Consider the following 16,747-nt stretch of genomic DNA (forward strand, 5'->3'; position numbering starts at 1 on the left):
TAAGATTAAGGTCAATCAAGGATAATAGTGGGAAGTTGTGTGTGGAGTCTGAGGAAATAAGGGAAGTGCTAAATGAATAATTTTTGTCAGTATTCACACTGGAAAAAGACAATGTTGTCGAGGAGAATACTGAGATACAGGCCTCTGGACTGAACAAGATTGAGGTTCACAAGGAGGAGCTGTTAGCAATTCTGGACAGTGTGAAAGAAGATAAGTCCCCTGGGCCAGATGGGATTTATCCTAGGATTCTCTGGGAAGCCAGAGAGGAGATTACAAAGTCTTTGGCTTTGATCTTTATGTCATCATTGTTTACAGAAATAGTGCCAGAAGACTGGAGGATAGCAAATGTTGCCCCTTTGTTCAAGAAGGGGAGTAGAGACAACGCTGGTAATTATAGACCAGTTAGTCTTACTTCAGTTGTGGATAAAATGTTGGAAAAGATTATACGAGATAGGATTTATAATCAGTTAGAGATGAATAAGTTGATTAGGGATAGTCAATACAGTTTTGTGAAGGGTAGGTCATGCCTCAGAAACCTGATTGAGTTCATTGAGATGGTGACCAGACAGGTTGATGAGAGTAAAGCAGTGGATGTGGTGTATGTGGGTATCAGTAAGGTTCCCATGGTAGGCTATTGCATAAAATATGGCGGCTTTGGGAATGAAGGTGATTTAGCAGTTTGGATCAGAAATTGGCTAGCTGAAAGAAGACATAGGGTAATGTTTGATGGGAAATATTCATCCTGGAGTTCAGTTACTAGTGGTATACCACAAGGATCTGTTTTGCATCTACTGCGGTTTGTGCTTTTTATAAATGACCTAGATGAGGGCATAGAAGGATGGGTTAGGAAATTTGCAGATGACACTAAAGTCAGTAAAGTTGTGGATTGTGCTGAAGGATGTTGCAGGTTACAGAGGGACATAGATAAGCTGCACAGCTGGGCTGAGAGGTGGCAAATGGAGTTTAACGCAGAAAGATTCACTTTGGAAGGAGCAAAAGGAAGAAAGAGTACTGGGCTAAGGGTAAGATTCTTGATTTGGAGATGCTGGTGTTGGACTGGGGTGTACAAAGTTAAAAATCACACAACACCAGGTTATAGTCCAACAGGTTTAATTGGAAGCACTAACCTTTGCAGTGCTGCTCCTTCATCAGGTGGTTGATTTTTAACTTGGTAAGATTCTTCGTAGTGTAGATGAGCAGATGTACATTTGATCGCTGAACGTTGCCACCCAGGTTGATAGGATTGTTAAGGTGGCATATGGTGTGTTAGCTTTCATTGGTTGAGGGATTGAGTTTCAGAGCCATGAGGTCATGCTGCAGCTGTACAATACTCTGGTGAGGCTGCATTTGGAGTACAGTTCTAGTCACCACATTATAGGAAGAATGTGGAAGCTTTGGAAAGGGTGCAGATTAGATTTACTAGGATGTTGCCTGGTATGGAGGGAAGTTCATATGAGGAAAGACCGAGGGACTTGAGGCTGTTTTTGTTAGAGAGAAGGTGGTTGAGAAGTGACTTAATTGAGACATACAAGATAATCAGAGGGTTAGTTCGGGTGGATAGTGAGAGCCCTTTTCCTCAGATGGTGATGTCTACCACAAGGAGACATAGCTTTAAATTGAAGGGTGATAGATATAGGACAGATGTCAGAGAGCAGTAGGGGCATGGAACGCACTGCCTGCAACCGTAGTAAACTCACCAAAATTAAGGGCATTTAAATGGTCATTGGATAAACATATGGATGAAAATGGAATAGTGTACTATAGATAGGCTTCAGATTGGTTCCACAGATTGGTACAACATCAAGGGCCGAAGGGCTTGTATTGTGCTATAATGTTCTATGCCCTATGTTCTTCAAATATATGAAAAGGAAGAGATAGGCCATCTCAAAGGTAGGCGCATTACAGAATGAGGCTGGCGAAATAATAATGGAGGAGGAATTGAATTAATACATTGCATGAGTCTTTGAAGAAAAACACACATAGCATTCCAAAAAATATTAAATAATCTCAGGGCAAAAAGGAAGAGAGGAGATAAATGCAATACCTAAAGCTTGAGAAAATATGGTAGGGAAAATAATTGGTCTAAACTTGGATAAGTCCCCAGGACCTGATGGAATATACCCTCGGTTATTAAAAGGAGTAGTAACAGAGATAGTGGATACCCTGGTAGTAATTTTCCAGGAATGGTTAGTTTGGATGAATTTTAGCAAAGCCTTAGGCAGGGTAAAAGTACATGGGACAGTGATAAAGAAGGTAAAAGCACATGGGATCTAGGCTGACTTGGCAAGTTGAAGCTACAATTGGGCTAGTGGTCAGAGAGACAGGGCAGTGCTAGAAGGATGTTTGTGTGTCTAGAAGCACTGGGCTGTAATTATATGTAACTACTTGACAAATAGCACAGCCTGAAATGGTTAATGTGGCCTGTAAAGTCTGTGGAAAAACTGACCGTAAAACATTTAGAATTGAGCTAAACACATTGACAGAGTAAAGTTAAAGTAAAAGGAGAAAAAAAAGCTTTTGAATAATTACGGGTTTGGGAGTAAGTTATTAAGAAGTATCTACAAGATACAAACAATGAAAGCACAGCGGAGAATTTTAAGGTATGTGTATGATGTTATTTTAATGTTATGTAGTGAAGTGATCTGCAGGTGAGGAACTGAAGAATACCAAATTGAATTCAGGAGCATAAAGTTGACCTCACATTATTTAGAGATTATTGACCAGTTTTATACAAATCATGGAAGTGCAGAAATTAAAATCTAAAAAGAAATGCAGACGATTTAAGAAGATCACCACACTCAAAGGTTAAAGAAAATGATCTTGAATAATGTTGAGACGTGAGATGAGAAAGTTGAAAATTACAAGAAAGGTTTTTGTTAATGACTCACCCACGTTGTAAATAACATTTATGACATCAAAAATGATTGAATTCTGTAACCACGTCTTTTGCATCAGCTCTTCCAATCTTAATTAAACTACATACGTGAGAATGTCTGCGTCACCATTCTATGGTATGAATATGCTAATATAATGTAAGATTAAATCTACCCTTCCCTTGGCAGGCAGGCAATCTGTGAAAAGTGTCAAGTCATCACAAGTTAACAAATCATTTGAACACAATGGAAGACATGCTTGCTCCCCCAAATGGCTGAATTTCTGTAGTCAGAAGTAATGGCAGTAACGCTTCAGATTTTATGAATATAGAAGGACAGAAACAAGGAGGAAGCCTTTGTGGTACTGGATCTGACCTAATATGTAGATGGATCACAGATAATAGTGAAGGGAAGTTCTTGAACTGTGATGGGCAATATTAGAGAATAAAGGAAGAACAAAAGCCACATCAGAGCAAAATATAGCTCAAGTAGCAGAATGCACAAAGCTAATTGAGGCTTTAAAAAGGTGATAGAGTGAATAATTATACTGACAGTTTGTGCACACCTGGAGTAGTGTACAATTGCAGTGGGCCATGGAGCCAAAAGGAATACAGGACATCTAGTGGCCATACCATTCAACATGAAATATTCAAAGTTTTGTTGGAGGCTGTCCAGCAACCACAGGAGCTGTCAGCAATTAAAACCAAGGCATGTAGGACAATAAAGTTAGGAAATAACCAGGCAGCTAAGGTTACAAGGGATATAATGGACAATGAAGGAGAAAAACATGTAGTGGCAGTGAAAGACCTACTCATGGGATCAACACAACCTGGCTTCGGGGAGCGACTGAGGGGGAGTGATTAATTGAGAAAGCTGGGAGCACAGAAAAACCCATGGTAATATGGCTAACTATCATTAGGAGGAACTAGAAAGTGAATCAAGAAGCCAAATGTTTGGGTACCGGACAGGGTGACTCCCATCAATCATCAGACTCAAGCTGGTAAAAGTAATATGACCAATGAACGTAACTTATACTAAATCTGGAAACCAGTTAGGTTCATCAATCCAGGATGTGGATGGACAGGGACTATACTCTTGAATGGTACACTGCCCTCTTGAAAGCAATTCCAACTTGTGCTTACTCCCGAAATGTCGATTTTCCTGCTCCTCGGATGTTGCCTGAACTGCTGTACTTTTCTAGCACCACGCTCTGGACTCTAATCTCCAGCACCTGCAGTCCTCACTTCCTCCTCCTGATTCACTGGTCAAGTGAAATGCAATCACGATTGGTAATTTGATGAGTGTGGTGTATGCAAGTTTCTTCACCCAGATTGTTGAACTTTTTCGGTAGTGACTGGAACCAGGTTGACCTGGTTGACTACGATGTCATTTATTAAGGTTGTTAACCTGGACCACTCAGGAAAGCCCTGGCTGACCACTATTACCAGGATATTAGATCTCCTCAGTTCACATGACTGACTCTGAGCTGGCTAGCCACAGGCAGTGTAATGTGCACAAGCAAATAAAGGGTGACTTGGTGATGGGATTCTGGCCTGTGTGCAGTTATTTCTCTTTCTAAGGAAACTTCCACTTACCTAGAAGGACAGTGGGATTCCTGTTCAATTCAGACAACGATCAATCTGAAGAAGCGAGAGGAGTTCTCAACATAAACGGATGGCATTATTGGGCTTTTCCAATGACCAAAAGGGGGAATGAATAGGAAAAGTACAATGAAGTTCAGAAACATAAGCTGCGAGAACTGATTAAGACCAGTAAGATATGACTGTCAGAGTTGGCATAAAGACCAAGTGATAACGCAAGAATATAGTCAATAACTTTTCATAGAATATGTAATGATGTTATGATGAAAGTGCAATGAATTGTGATGGGATAGTATAACAAGGTTGTGTAAAAACATTTAATTGGATAAGTGTACCAGCCTTGGAAAGCTGAAAATAGTATAACCATAACCCTGTGTAATTAACGAGTAAAACTGTTCATTATCTTGTGATGTGGATAGTCCCCATTACATATACTAAAATAAAGAAATTTGAGTCTTGTTGACCAATATGGTTATGGGAGGTGGGGGAATACCTTTCAGCTTCTGATGTAACAGCAAAGCATTTAGAAATACATAATATGATTGAAGAGTTGCAGAATAGTTTCAGGAAGGAGGAATCATGCTTGATAAAATTCTTAGATTTTTTTGAGGAAGTAACAAACAAGATAGATAAAGGGAAAATAGAGGATGTAATATATGTGGATTTTCAGAGTTTGACAGATTATCACACCTTAGACTATTTAATGAGAGTCCCTGATATTAAGGGTTGCATATTAGCATGGTCAGAGGATCAGCTAGCAAAAAGAAGAAAGAGATTTAGGATAAGTGGGACATTTTCAGAATGGCAACCTGTAACGAGTGGAATGCCACAGGGATCAGTGATGGAGTTACAAATATATACAATATACATAAATGACTTGGGTGAGAAGGGTTAATGTACTTACAACCAAGTTTGTGAATGACACACAAATGTGAAAAAGCAAGTACTGAGAATTATACAAAAAGAGTCTGCATAGGGATATAGACAGATTAAGAGTGGGTAAAAACTTGTCAGATTGAAAATATGAGGTGATTGGTAAGAAGAACAGACAAGTGGGATATTATTTAAATGGAGCAAGACTGCAGAAAGCCACACCACAGATGGATTTGGGTGCCCTCATACATAAATCACAAAAACTAGTGTACAAATCCATCAGTTATTACGTACTAAAAACAAAAAGTTTAAAACTAGGGAGGTCTAGCCAAAATTAGACAAGGCACAAGTCAGATCTGGAACACAGTAAAAGGTTTGGATCATGTTTTTCAAGGAAAGATACATTCGCCGTCCAGAAAAGTTTCATCTAGGCTGAACCCGGGTATGGAGGGTCTGAGGTTGAGAGGGTCTATACTAATTGGAATTTAGCAGAATGCGAGGCAAAACATATTGAAATATATACGTTTCCTACGTGACTTTCAGGTAGATGTGGAAAGATTGTCTCCCCTTGTCGGAGACTTAAGGACCAGTGGGTGTAAACTTGGAATAAGGAATCACCTATTTAATGCAATGGGGAAGAGAAATTTCTTTTGTTAGAGAGTACTGGATCTGTAGAAATATTTGCCACAGATGTCTGGGTGATTAACTATATGTTGCATATATTTACATATATTAAGTAAGGCTGAGATAGAGAGATTTTTAATCAGACTGGGGATCAAGGGTGAGATGGCAATGCCATGAAAATGGACTTGAGGATTATCAGTTTAGCCATGATCTCATTGACTGGCAGAGCGTCCTCAATAGGATGAATGGCCGTCTGCTCCAGTGTCTTTTGGATTTAACAAATTCATACTTACCTCCATGCTAAAGGCTCTTGCTCAGCTTGCATGGCTGTAATCAATGTACTTTTTGATAAATTTCTTTGTATGAGTCATTACTTTTTCCCTCCCCTGATGTCTCTCCCTGATATCTTTTATCAAGTTGGAAACTTGTGCTAATGCCTCTTTGAACTCAAGTTTTCAACATCTTTGTAGGATGTCAACCTCAAATGAAATTTCCTCAGTCCTCTTTTTGGAGTCTTGTTCTCAACAATTATCTACCTCCTCCTGCCTTATCTGGACTGTTTTGTAAAACTCGCGTCTGCAAAATACTAATTAAAAGCAAGACCTTCACAGGCAGGTCTGAAATCTAAAATCAATTTTCCTCTATTTTATAACCTAAGTTTATAAATAACAAAAATATTTTATCTGCCTTCATCACAAAACATACCATTTCTACAATGCTCTTTATTTTTTAAGGTTTTTATTATATATTGCAGTCACACTCACCTGTTGTCAGGGTGATGTCAGTGATATTAAATGTGCTTCCATCAGGAGACAATGTAATGGGATTCATAAAACCTTCCAGCATTAACGTCAGGTCATTATGAGACAAATTATTTTCTGATATCGGTAATGCAATGTCCAGTTCATATTTACGTTGTTGGTTGACTATAGCATTTAACAAACAAAATAAACAGTTGGCTCAATGTCAAACAATGAACAGAATATTTTAAAGGAAAAATATCAAATCTGATGAATAATTTAACCTCCCGGAAGTATCAGCTTCAATAACATTTGTAACATCCATGAAAATTGGATACAGCCTGATCTGGCGCTCATGTTCAGACAGTGAACAAAACAAATGCAAGAAACTATGGACTGACTGTTCATGCACCAATTTTATGTTAACTAATGAAATTGTTTACTTGGAGAAAACATGAGAAATATCTAGACAACAATAACCTCATAGTGAACATTTGATATAGATTCACATATAAAAGCAACTGCCTATTGAATCACCTCAAATTCTTTCAAGACTAGACACCCTTGGTCGATTATATAAATTCTGCAGCATAATGACACTGGACTTTGAAAAGACATTTCATAAAGTTCCACTTTAATGACTGTGTTACTTTTAACTTCAAATTCAGCATTATAAATTAAGATCCAAAGAAGAGTCAAATGGACTCAAATCATTCACATTGTTCCTCTCCTTACAAATGCTGCTGAGTTTAATTGTGATCTCGAACATTTCAGTTTCTTCTGGATATGAATGACTGTTCCACAGCCTGAGAAGTTTTAAATGAAATAAAGAATTTAGATGATTGGTGGCTACTGTGGCAATGATAATATGATCTCCCACCATTTAAGAAATGCCCTACACCTCGGTTCCAGCTGTTTTCTGGTGGGAGAAATGACCCAGTTAAGAAGCGCAAGGTTTCTTTTATTGGTTTCCAATGTCCAAGCACACGCAGGGGAGCCAAAAGGTCGAGTGATGTCTCTCCTTTGACTCCCAGTAAACTGGTGGCAGTATATGTTATATTATCTTAGTGTGAAGCATACAATTTTTGCATGATCCGTCAATCTATTAAACAAAAGATTGCATCCAAATTTGTAGAATGCAGTTGGTGCAATATCTTTTCTCAATCAAAGTTTGCATACTTGTTGTTTGGCTATTTGCCTAACCTGTCAGCCAGGGTTCACCCACTCCTTGTAGGTTAAGACATGTTTGTGCTATGCTAAGCCTTCATTAGTCAAAATCCACCCACTCTCTGTGCTTGCAGAGATACGTTTGTGCTAAATTAGCCTCTTTACTCCTAATAAAGTAGATAACTTCACACTTGTCCACATTATATTTCGCCTGACGTGTTCTTGTCCACTCATTCCACCTATCCAAATTTCCTTGAAACCCCATTGCTTCCTCCTCAGAACATATGTTGACACATAGTTTTCTATCTTCCACAACTTGGAAATATTACATTTGATCACCACATACAAATCACTAATGTAAATTGTGAATTGCTCGGGTCCAATCAATTGTTCTTGCAATATCTCACTAGTCACAGCCTGCTGACCTGAGGATGAACAACTTATTCCTAGTCTCTACTTAATTTCAGTAAACCAATCCTCAATCAATGCCTGTATATTATTTCTATCACTTTTACTCCAATTTTGTTTATTAATCCCTAATGTGGGACTATATTAAAAGCCTTCTGAAATCCAAATACACCACATCTAATGGATCCCCCTTACCTACTCTAATAGTAATGTTCTCAAAAAACCCAATAGGCTGTGAAACACTATTTCCCCTTCTTATCCATGTTATTGGTTTCTAAATGTCCAGTTATCACATTTTTAATAATAGATTCCAAGATTTTCCTAAGAAATGGCAAGATAACATGTTTGTAGGTCCACAATTTCTCCCTCCCTTCATCCTTCCTTAAATAATGGGTTTAACCTGTGATCTCCCATTCTGCAGGCACTTTTCCAGAATCTATTGATATTTGAAAAATGGTTAGCAATATCTGCATTGCCATCATAGCCATCCATCTCAACACTCTAGGATGCAGATGATTGAGTCCCAGGGATTTATGTTTCAGTCGCATTAACTTGCCCAATTCTACTCTTTTTTACTAATAGTAATTGCTGTTCTTCATTTCTACAAGAGCAAAACAAAACAAACTTTCAAAATATATATGATAGTTAGAACAATCTCAAAACATATGGCTAAACAAAAGTTCTAACTTGTATCCCAAGCTATTGGTTACTGAGATAGAAGTTTAAAATCTGACAGCTGTAACTCTGAGTTCTAATAATCTGAAGGTTTCGAACAAAACTCTCCAAGTTTGGAAGTTTTACAAACTAAATTCTTGTGGAAATAATTGACACCCAAATTATTCCTAGGAGATAAACTAAAATGGCTTCTAAACTCAACATTGATGTATTCTGAACAAAGAACACATGAATTAAAATGAAAAACTTGCTACTGAACTAGTTTTTTTTAAGATAATTGTTCATCCTTGATTTTCTGAAGTGAAAACAAAGCTAAAGGCTTTGCATGCCTACTCCAAACTGTCATAAAAAACAATAATATAAATATTCCATTTACACCACAAGGGTTTGCAGTTACCTGTTCTCTTCTGGAATATTGAACTTAAATCACTGTTCTGGAAGGATTCTCTGATCTCGTACTTCCTTTAAAGAAAACTCTTCACAGAATAAGTAACACCCACTAACATACAAACTTTACAACTTCTCACGCTACAACAACCCAAGATTTTGTATTGAAACTTCTCCTGTCCCAATCTGTAATGAACCTGCATGTCTTTGCAAAGCTTAGCATTTTACTTACCTATAGAAGCTCCTATAGCTCATTTTGTGTGTTTCTTATTAGTTTACATGCAAATTTTATTCTACATTTCTTCATCAGTTTCTTGGTGCTCCTCCTTTGAGTTCTAAAATCTAATTTTCTGACTCTGAGACTGTGAACTTGGCTCCAATAGGCAGAAGATACAGAAGCTTGAACAAATATACCTAAGGTTCAAGAACAACTTCTTCCCTCCTGTTATTAGACTGCTGAATGCACCTCTCTAACTTCAAATAATGCTCAGCTTGCTAATGTTGATCTTGCTTTGTGCACCTCCAATGCAGCCCTAAACTTGTACTCCGTGCTCTGGCAAAGCACCCAATGATCTGTATATCCTTCTTTGCTATGATCTGCCTGTACTGATCGCAAAACAAAACTTTTCACTGTACTAGGTACATGTGACTGGAATAAATCAAATCAGTTCTGATTTACCTTGCCTGTAAGCTTGAAAAACAAAAGCTCCCTAGCAATTTGTAACAACTCTTCCTGCCATTTTATTGACTGTGGTCTCAATGCAGGTTTCCTTCTGCATCAACATATTGCCTTAATTAAAAGCTTGGCCTGGATTTAATTGTTCTTTAGGCCTCCTATGACAATACTTCAAAAATCGATTTCTAACTTTGTATCACAGAATTTCTTTAACTCGGGAATGTAAGTTGCTACAGTCTCACTTGATGATAGGTATAATATTTGTACAATGTTTGTAAATTAAAAGCAATAGATCTGATGTTTACAAACTTTTGCACAACAAGAGAAGTAGAGCAGGGCTTCAACCTATTGCTTTGTCAACATCCTCAACTATTGGCTCAATCTTCAACAACGTGAATATATAACATACGAATCCACTCAAAAAGATTGTGGAGATAATCTGCTAAATCTCCTAGAGCATGGGAAACTGAAACTATTTGAAAACTGTTTTTCATATGAGGTTAACTAAAGACCTCAAACTACAAGAGCCTAGTATTTGATTAATTACTTATTACTGGCTCAATGCTTCCTCGGAATGAACGTCTCTCTGCTACATTATTAATCAAACACCAATTCCCAAAAGCATTGGAAAGACTCCATGGAGTGACTTTTATGGTACACACCTGGATGATACTCTGTTGAGTTGATTGCCTGACTTTTATAAACAAAACAAGTTTAATGACAACAAATCAAGCTTAAATGTTGCCAGTGGAAGATTGACAACAAATTATTGTGCTATTCCTCCTAATGCAATGAAATTCAAACTTTAGTTACCTCAATCATGCATTGTTTTTACATTAACTAGCAAAATCAGAATGTCATTATTGCAAAGTCAATTTGACAATATTAAACAAATCTTTGGTCTGAAAAGACAAATTAAGTTAGGAAACCATTTTTAAATGTTATCTTAATCATTATGAACACCACAGAAAATCCAACAATAGTAATGCATTTATTTCTTACCATTTCTTTCCACTCTGTTGTGATGGATTTGAATCTTATTGTCTTCTGTTAAGGAAGACCTATCTGCCTAAATTAGAATATATAAATGTTATTTGATTTGATAAAGAGCTGCTAATTCACAAAACTCACTGTTTCTTCAGAAACAACAGTAAAGATGTAGTGATATTTAATTCATGCATCCAATTTCAGGATGTTTGTCTTATTAAATAATAGCAGCAGTGATCAAGAAAATTAGCATATATTTGCCTTCAGAATTTGACTTTAAAATAAGACATTAACAATAAGACATTAATGATGTTCACTTTTTCTAATTTTCTACTTTCTTCTTTTCATGGCCACAGCTCTCTGTTATCACTTATCCACAAGAATGTGAATATCTGAGAAGATAGTGGAAATCTGCAGAAATTTACTATAGTGCTACTTACAAAACTTATTAAAAAGTGTAGTTGATATCAATAGCTCCTCTACAGAGCAATGATTTATTCACAATTCCTCTACTGTTACTTCGCCTAGGCTAGCTGAAGTGATGGGAATGCAACTACATTAAAGAAATCTAGACATGAAAAGCAGAGTACTTATTAAAAGTTGAAGTTTGGAAATTATTATGAACAAGGCTGAAGGAAAGAGCTATCACTGTAGTCCCACCACTCCAGGATTGCAATTTCAAAATAAATATACCTTTTCCAGTTACCAAGATAGCCAAATAAGTATCTTGTCTACGTAAGGTTTTATATAAAGGAGATTAACCATGTTTCTTAATAAACAATTATGGGCTTATCAATAATGCTGCTATATTTTATCAACAAACTCATTCAGTAATGTAAAAAATCCTTATCCCTGTATCCCCAACATGCACACGTAAATACACATGTACATCTTTCCAGAATAGAGGGTGACAGAAAGAAATCTCTCTGCAAAGGTTGTCTTTATGTAAAAGTATCATCTTGGCCAATGGGTCACTCTTGATGGCAAAAGGATTAAGTATAGGACATTCCAGAGTCTGTTGCTTCAGTGTTCTGACTTGGGCAGTCACTAATCATGCATAATTACCATTGAGCTGTTGACACAGATCTCTCAGGGCTTACAATCTTAAGATGTTCTTCTGTCACCCTTTCAAAAGAACCTTAAACTGATATGGAGCATATATTTTTAGATGTAGGACTGATAAGTGTGCTCTGATTAATATTCCTTCCAACAGAGCTTGTTTTAATAGGCTTTCTTCCAACTCATTTGGAGAATACAGGAACCTCACTGAGCTAGTCATTGTTCAAAACAGCACCAACAGGGTTTCACAGCACAGCCAGAGGCTATTCACCCCATCTTATCCACTTTGTCTGCGATCATGAGTCACATAATTCCTGGGAAGTGTTGTTGAAATAAACAACTCCCAATGTTTACAGTGAAGTTTCAATGACCTCTTTTAAAGAAACCACTCCAGGAATGTCCACAAACCTTGAAACAGACTCCTTTTTCCATGATCTTTCAAATCCATTGACCCCCAAGCAATATTAAACATAAAATGTCTTTGTAACAAAGTTTATTAACCAACATGATCAGCTGAATGCATCCATACAATCCTACTTTGAAAGAATTACTCAATCTGAAGCCCTACTTGATTGTATTCAAGCAATGTTTGACATAATTTTGAAATTTCTTGGGGCCTGGAATAAATGTTTTCAAGGCTCAGCTTCAAGTGATATGGGTCCCTTAATGGCGTTCTCTATACTCAGCTTCAAATTGAAGCTATTGGGTGGATTCCTGAGGTGGAAGGCCCAATGAAAAACCCTGCAGCACTGGCTTGTTGACAAAGCCAACAAGCAATCTGATGCTCCTTAGGCTGAAAGGGCAAGCCTAAGACCAGGTGCTGAGTTTTTCGAATGTTTCCATGACAGTCTCTTGCATCAATATATTGTGGAACAAATTAGGGATAGAATTATCCTCAACATAGTATTATTTAATGTGGCTGGGTTAATTAGTAATCTCATGGTAAACAATTCACTGGGAAATATTGATCATAAAACCTTGTCATTTCATAAGAAGATTTGAAAATGACATACGTCAATCAGAAGCAAATATCTTAAACAAAGTCACTGACATATTGATGAGCAGAGTGCTGGTCAGTTGAACAATTAGATTGTCAGACATGATGGAAAATATCAGTGGGGAACAATTTAAGAAACAATTCACACTGTTCCACATAAGAACACTGCATTGAGAAACAAAATCTCAATAAATGACGTCTGTGTCTCATCTTGGAATCAACGATACCCTATTAGATTGATAAAGGAGGTTCATATGAATGAAAGGAACCTAGTCTCAGAATTTGAAATGTTTTAGAAATAAGTGTGTAACAAGTTGATAAAAAAGGAAAAGAATGGAATGAGAAGAAATTAGCCAGAAGCATAAAAAATAAAATGTAAGACCTTTTATTTAAATAATAAGGGGAAGAGAACAACTAAAGTAAATATTGGTCCCTAAGAAGCAGAAACAGGAAAATAAAATGGAAATAGAGGCATTGAATAAATGTTGTGTTAGTCTTGATAGAACTTGCAGTCCCGAACTTAGGGGTAACATAGAGCCTAAGATGTTATGAAATTATGGTAAGTAATATCAGCAGAGAAGAAGTACTGAAGAAATTAAGAGAAAATAAAACAATATATGATCGAGCCATATAAAAAGTTCTTAAGACAGATGACCAAATGGTTGGTCGAAATCTTTTTAAGAAGTAGGTAGGAGAGAGAAACACAGAAATCTCAGGACTCAAGACCAACCCACATGTAGGTATGGCCATCAATCCTGAAATAATGAAAATCCAGAATGCAGAAGAGATCAGAATTCAACATATGCAATAGCTCAGAGGGTTGTGCATCTGAAAGGGATTACAGTGATATGATGCTTGATGGAGGAATTTGAACAGGACTCTAAGTCTGGAAATTGGCTACAGAGTTTTTTTATGACATCAATTTACAGAGAGTAGATTCTAGGAGGTCAGCCTGAAGTACTTTGGAATAATCAAACCTAATGATTCGCCTCATTGCTCATTCCAATTGTACAGAGAATAGTAATCCTGGAGAATGTGGCACACTCTGGAATATACTCCCTCCCACAGTAGTTCAAGTTTCGCGCTGACGGTATAATAACTTCTGACACAAATGTCAATTGCCCATGGTGTCCAGGGATCTGCAAGCTAGGTGGATTACCCTTGGGAAATGCAGAGTTACAGGGATAGGATAGGTGAGTGGGTCTGGGTGGGACGCTCTTCAGTGGGTCAGTATGGACTCGATTCTATTCTACAGTCCAACTATATATAAAAGTTGAGTTCCCTTCTGAGATTCCAAATTACGCAGATACCACTGATCATTTTTCAATTTAATAATGGGACATGGGCATCACTGGCTGGCGAACATTTCTTGCCAATCCCTGACTTCCCTTGAGAAGCTGGTGGTGAGTTGCCTTTTTAAGCTGCTGCCATCTTGTGCTGTGGATAGAGCCACAATGCCCTTAGGATGGGAATTCCAGGATATTGATCTAACAATACTGAAGAAACAACAACATATTTCTAGGTCAGAATGGTGAGTGAATCGGAGGGAACTTGCAGGTGGTGGTGTTTCCACGTATCTTCTGGCATTGTCCTTCTAGGTGCAAGTGGCCATGGGTTTGAAAGGAGCTGTCTGGGGTGAATTTCTGCTGTGCATGTTGTAGTTAGTAGGCACAGCTTTATCATGAATGATGTCAAGCTTCTTGAGTGTTGTTGAAGCTGCACTTAACCAGGCAAGTGGGGAGTATTCTATCACACTCCAAACTTGTGTCTTGTAGGTGGTGGATAGGTTTTGGGAGTCAGGAAGTGAGTTACTCATCACAGTATTAATAGCCTTTGACCTGCTCTTGTAGCCGCTGTGTATACGTGGTGAGGCCAGTTGAGTCTTTGATCAATAGTTGATCCCAGGAAGTCAATAGTGGGGGATTCAGTGATGATAACACCTTTGAATGCCAATAGTTGGTTGTTAACTTGTCTCTCATTGGATATGGTCATTGTCTGGTATTTGTGTGGCTCAAATGTTACTTGCAACTTACCAGCCCAAGCCCGGATATTGTCCAGATCTTGTTGCATTTGAACATGGTCTGCTTCAGTGTCTGAGGAGTCATCAATGGTGCTGAATATTGTGCAATATTCAGTGGGGCAAATATCCCCACTTCTGACGTTACGATGGAGGGAAGGTCATTAATGAAGCAGCTGAAGATAGTTGGATCCAGGATGCTCCTGAGGAATTCCTGTAGAGCTGTCCTGGAGCTCGAATGACTGATCTCCAACAAACACAACCATCTTCTTATGCCGAAACGTGTAGCACTGGAAAAGCATAGCAGGTCAGACAGTATCCGAGGTGCAGGAACATTGATGATTTGTGCATAAACCCTTTATCAGGAATGCTGTGCTCTTCCAGCACCACACCTTTTGACTCTGACTCTTCAGCATCTGCAGTCCTCACTTTCTTCCATCTTCCTATGTGCCAGGTATGACTCCAACCAGAGGAGATGTTGACCCTTGAAATCTATTGATTCCAATTTTGCTAGGGCTCCTTACTGCCTCACACAGTCGAATGCAGCCTAAAATCAAGGCCCGTCACTCTCACCTCTTCTCTGGAATGCAGCTCTTTTGTCAATGTTTGATCCAAGTCTGTAATGAAGTCAGGAGCTGAGTGATCCTGCAGGATCCCAAACTGGGTATCACGGAGCACTTTTGTAAGAAAAGTGTAGATCAGGAGTATTTCATGCTTTTGAATAGTCTTTGATCTATTTAAATAAATAGCCAAAATATACCTGTTCCTTTCAAATTGGACAAAAATACTGTTTCATTCTCTGTGTACATTCCAACAACGTTTCCAGATAACAGGCATAGACACTTAATACAGGGGCCTAACTTGCTTGATCGATTGTTTCAGCATTAATTTACTTTTTCTTTGTCAGGTTGGCACCTCCACTTAGATAGTGATGGGAGAAATTTCAAATGAATCACAGAGTCAAAGAGATCTACAAGCCAGAAAAAGTCCCTTTGGTTCATTGTATCAAAGGATCAAAAACAATCACCTAACTGTTCCAATCCCATTTTCCAGCACCTCCCCAAAGCCTTGGCATTGCAAATGCATATCCATACACTTATAGAGTCATAGAGAAGTGCAGCACAGAAATAGACCCTTCAGTCCAACTCATCCATGCTGACCAGACAGCCCAACCCAATCTAATCCCACCTGCCAGCACCTGGCCAATATCCCTCCAAACCTTTCCTATTCATATACCCATCCAGATGCCTTAAATGTTGTCATTGTACCAGCCTCCACCACTTCCTCTGGCAGCTCATTCCATACGCGTACCACGCTCTGCATGAAAAAATTGCCCCTTAGGTCTCTTTCATATCTTTCCCCCCTCACACCAAACCTATGCCCTCTAATTCTGGATTCTCCCACCCCAGGGAAAAGACCTTGTCTATTTATCCTAGCCATGCCCCTGATGATAAACCTTTATAAGGTCACCCCTCAGCCTCCAACGCTCCAGGGAAAACAGCCCTAGCCTATTAAACCTCTCCCTCTAGCTCAAATCCTCTAACCCTGGCAACATCCTTGTAAGTCTTTTCTGAGCCCTTTCAACTTTCACAATATCCTTCCAATAGCAAGACCAGATTTGCACACAATATTCCAAAGTGGCCGAACCAATGAACTGTATAGC

At 38.3% G+C, this 16,747-nt stretch overlaps 1 protein-coding gene across 1 annotated transcript in view; it reads right to left on the reverse strand.

Annotated features, from left to right (window-relative positions):
• The window catches only part of LOC140454251 (adhesion G-protein coupled receptor F2-like), a 121,619-nt gene that overhangs the window by 63,852 nt on the left and 41,020 nt on the right, over positions 1–16,747 (reverse strand). Inside the window, 1 exon segment of the mRNA XM_072549046.1 lies at positions 6,736–6,897. Within this exon segment, the coding sequence (XP_072405147.1) occupies positions 6,736–6,897 (162 nt within the window).

The sequence above is a fragment of the Chiloscyllium punctatum genome, chromosome 3 (genome assembly GCF_047496795.1).
Source record: "Chiloscyllium punctatum isolate Juve2018m chromosome 3, sChiPun1.3, whole genome shotgun sequence".
NCBI classification, from domain to species: Eukaryota; Metazoa; Chordata; class Chondrichthyes; order Orectolobiformes; family Hemiscylliidae; genus Chiloscyllium; species Chiloscyllium punctatum.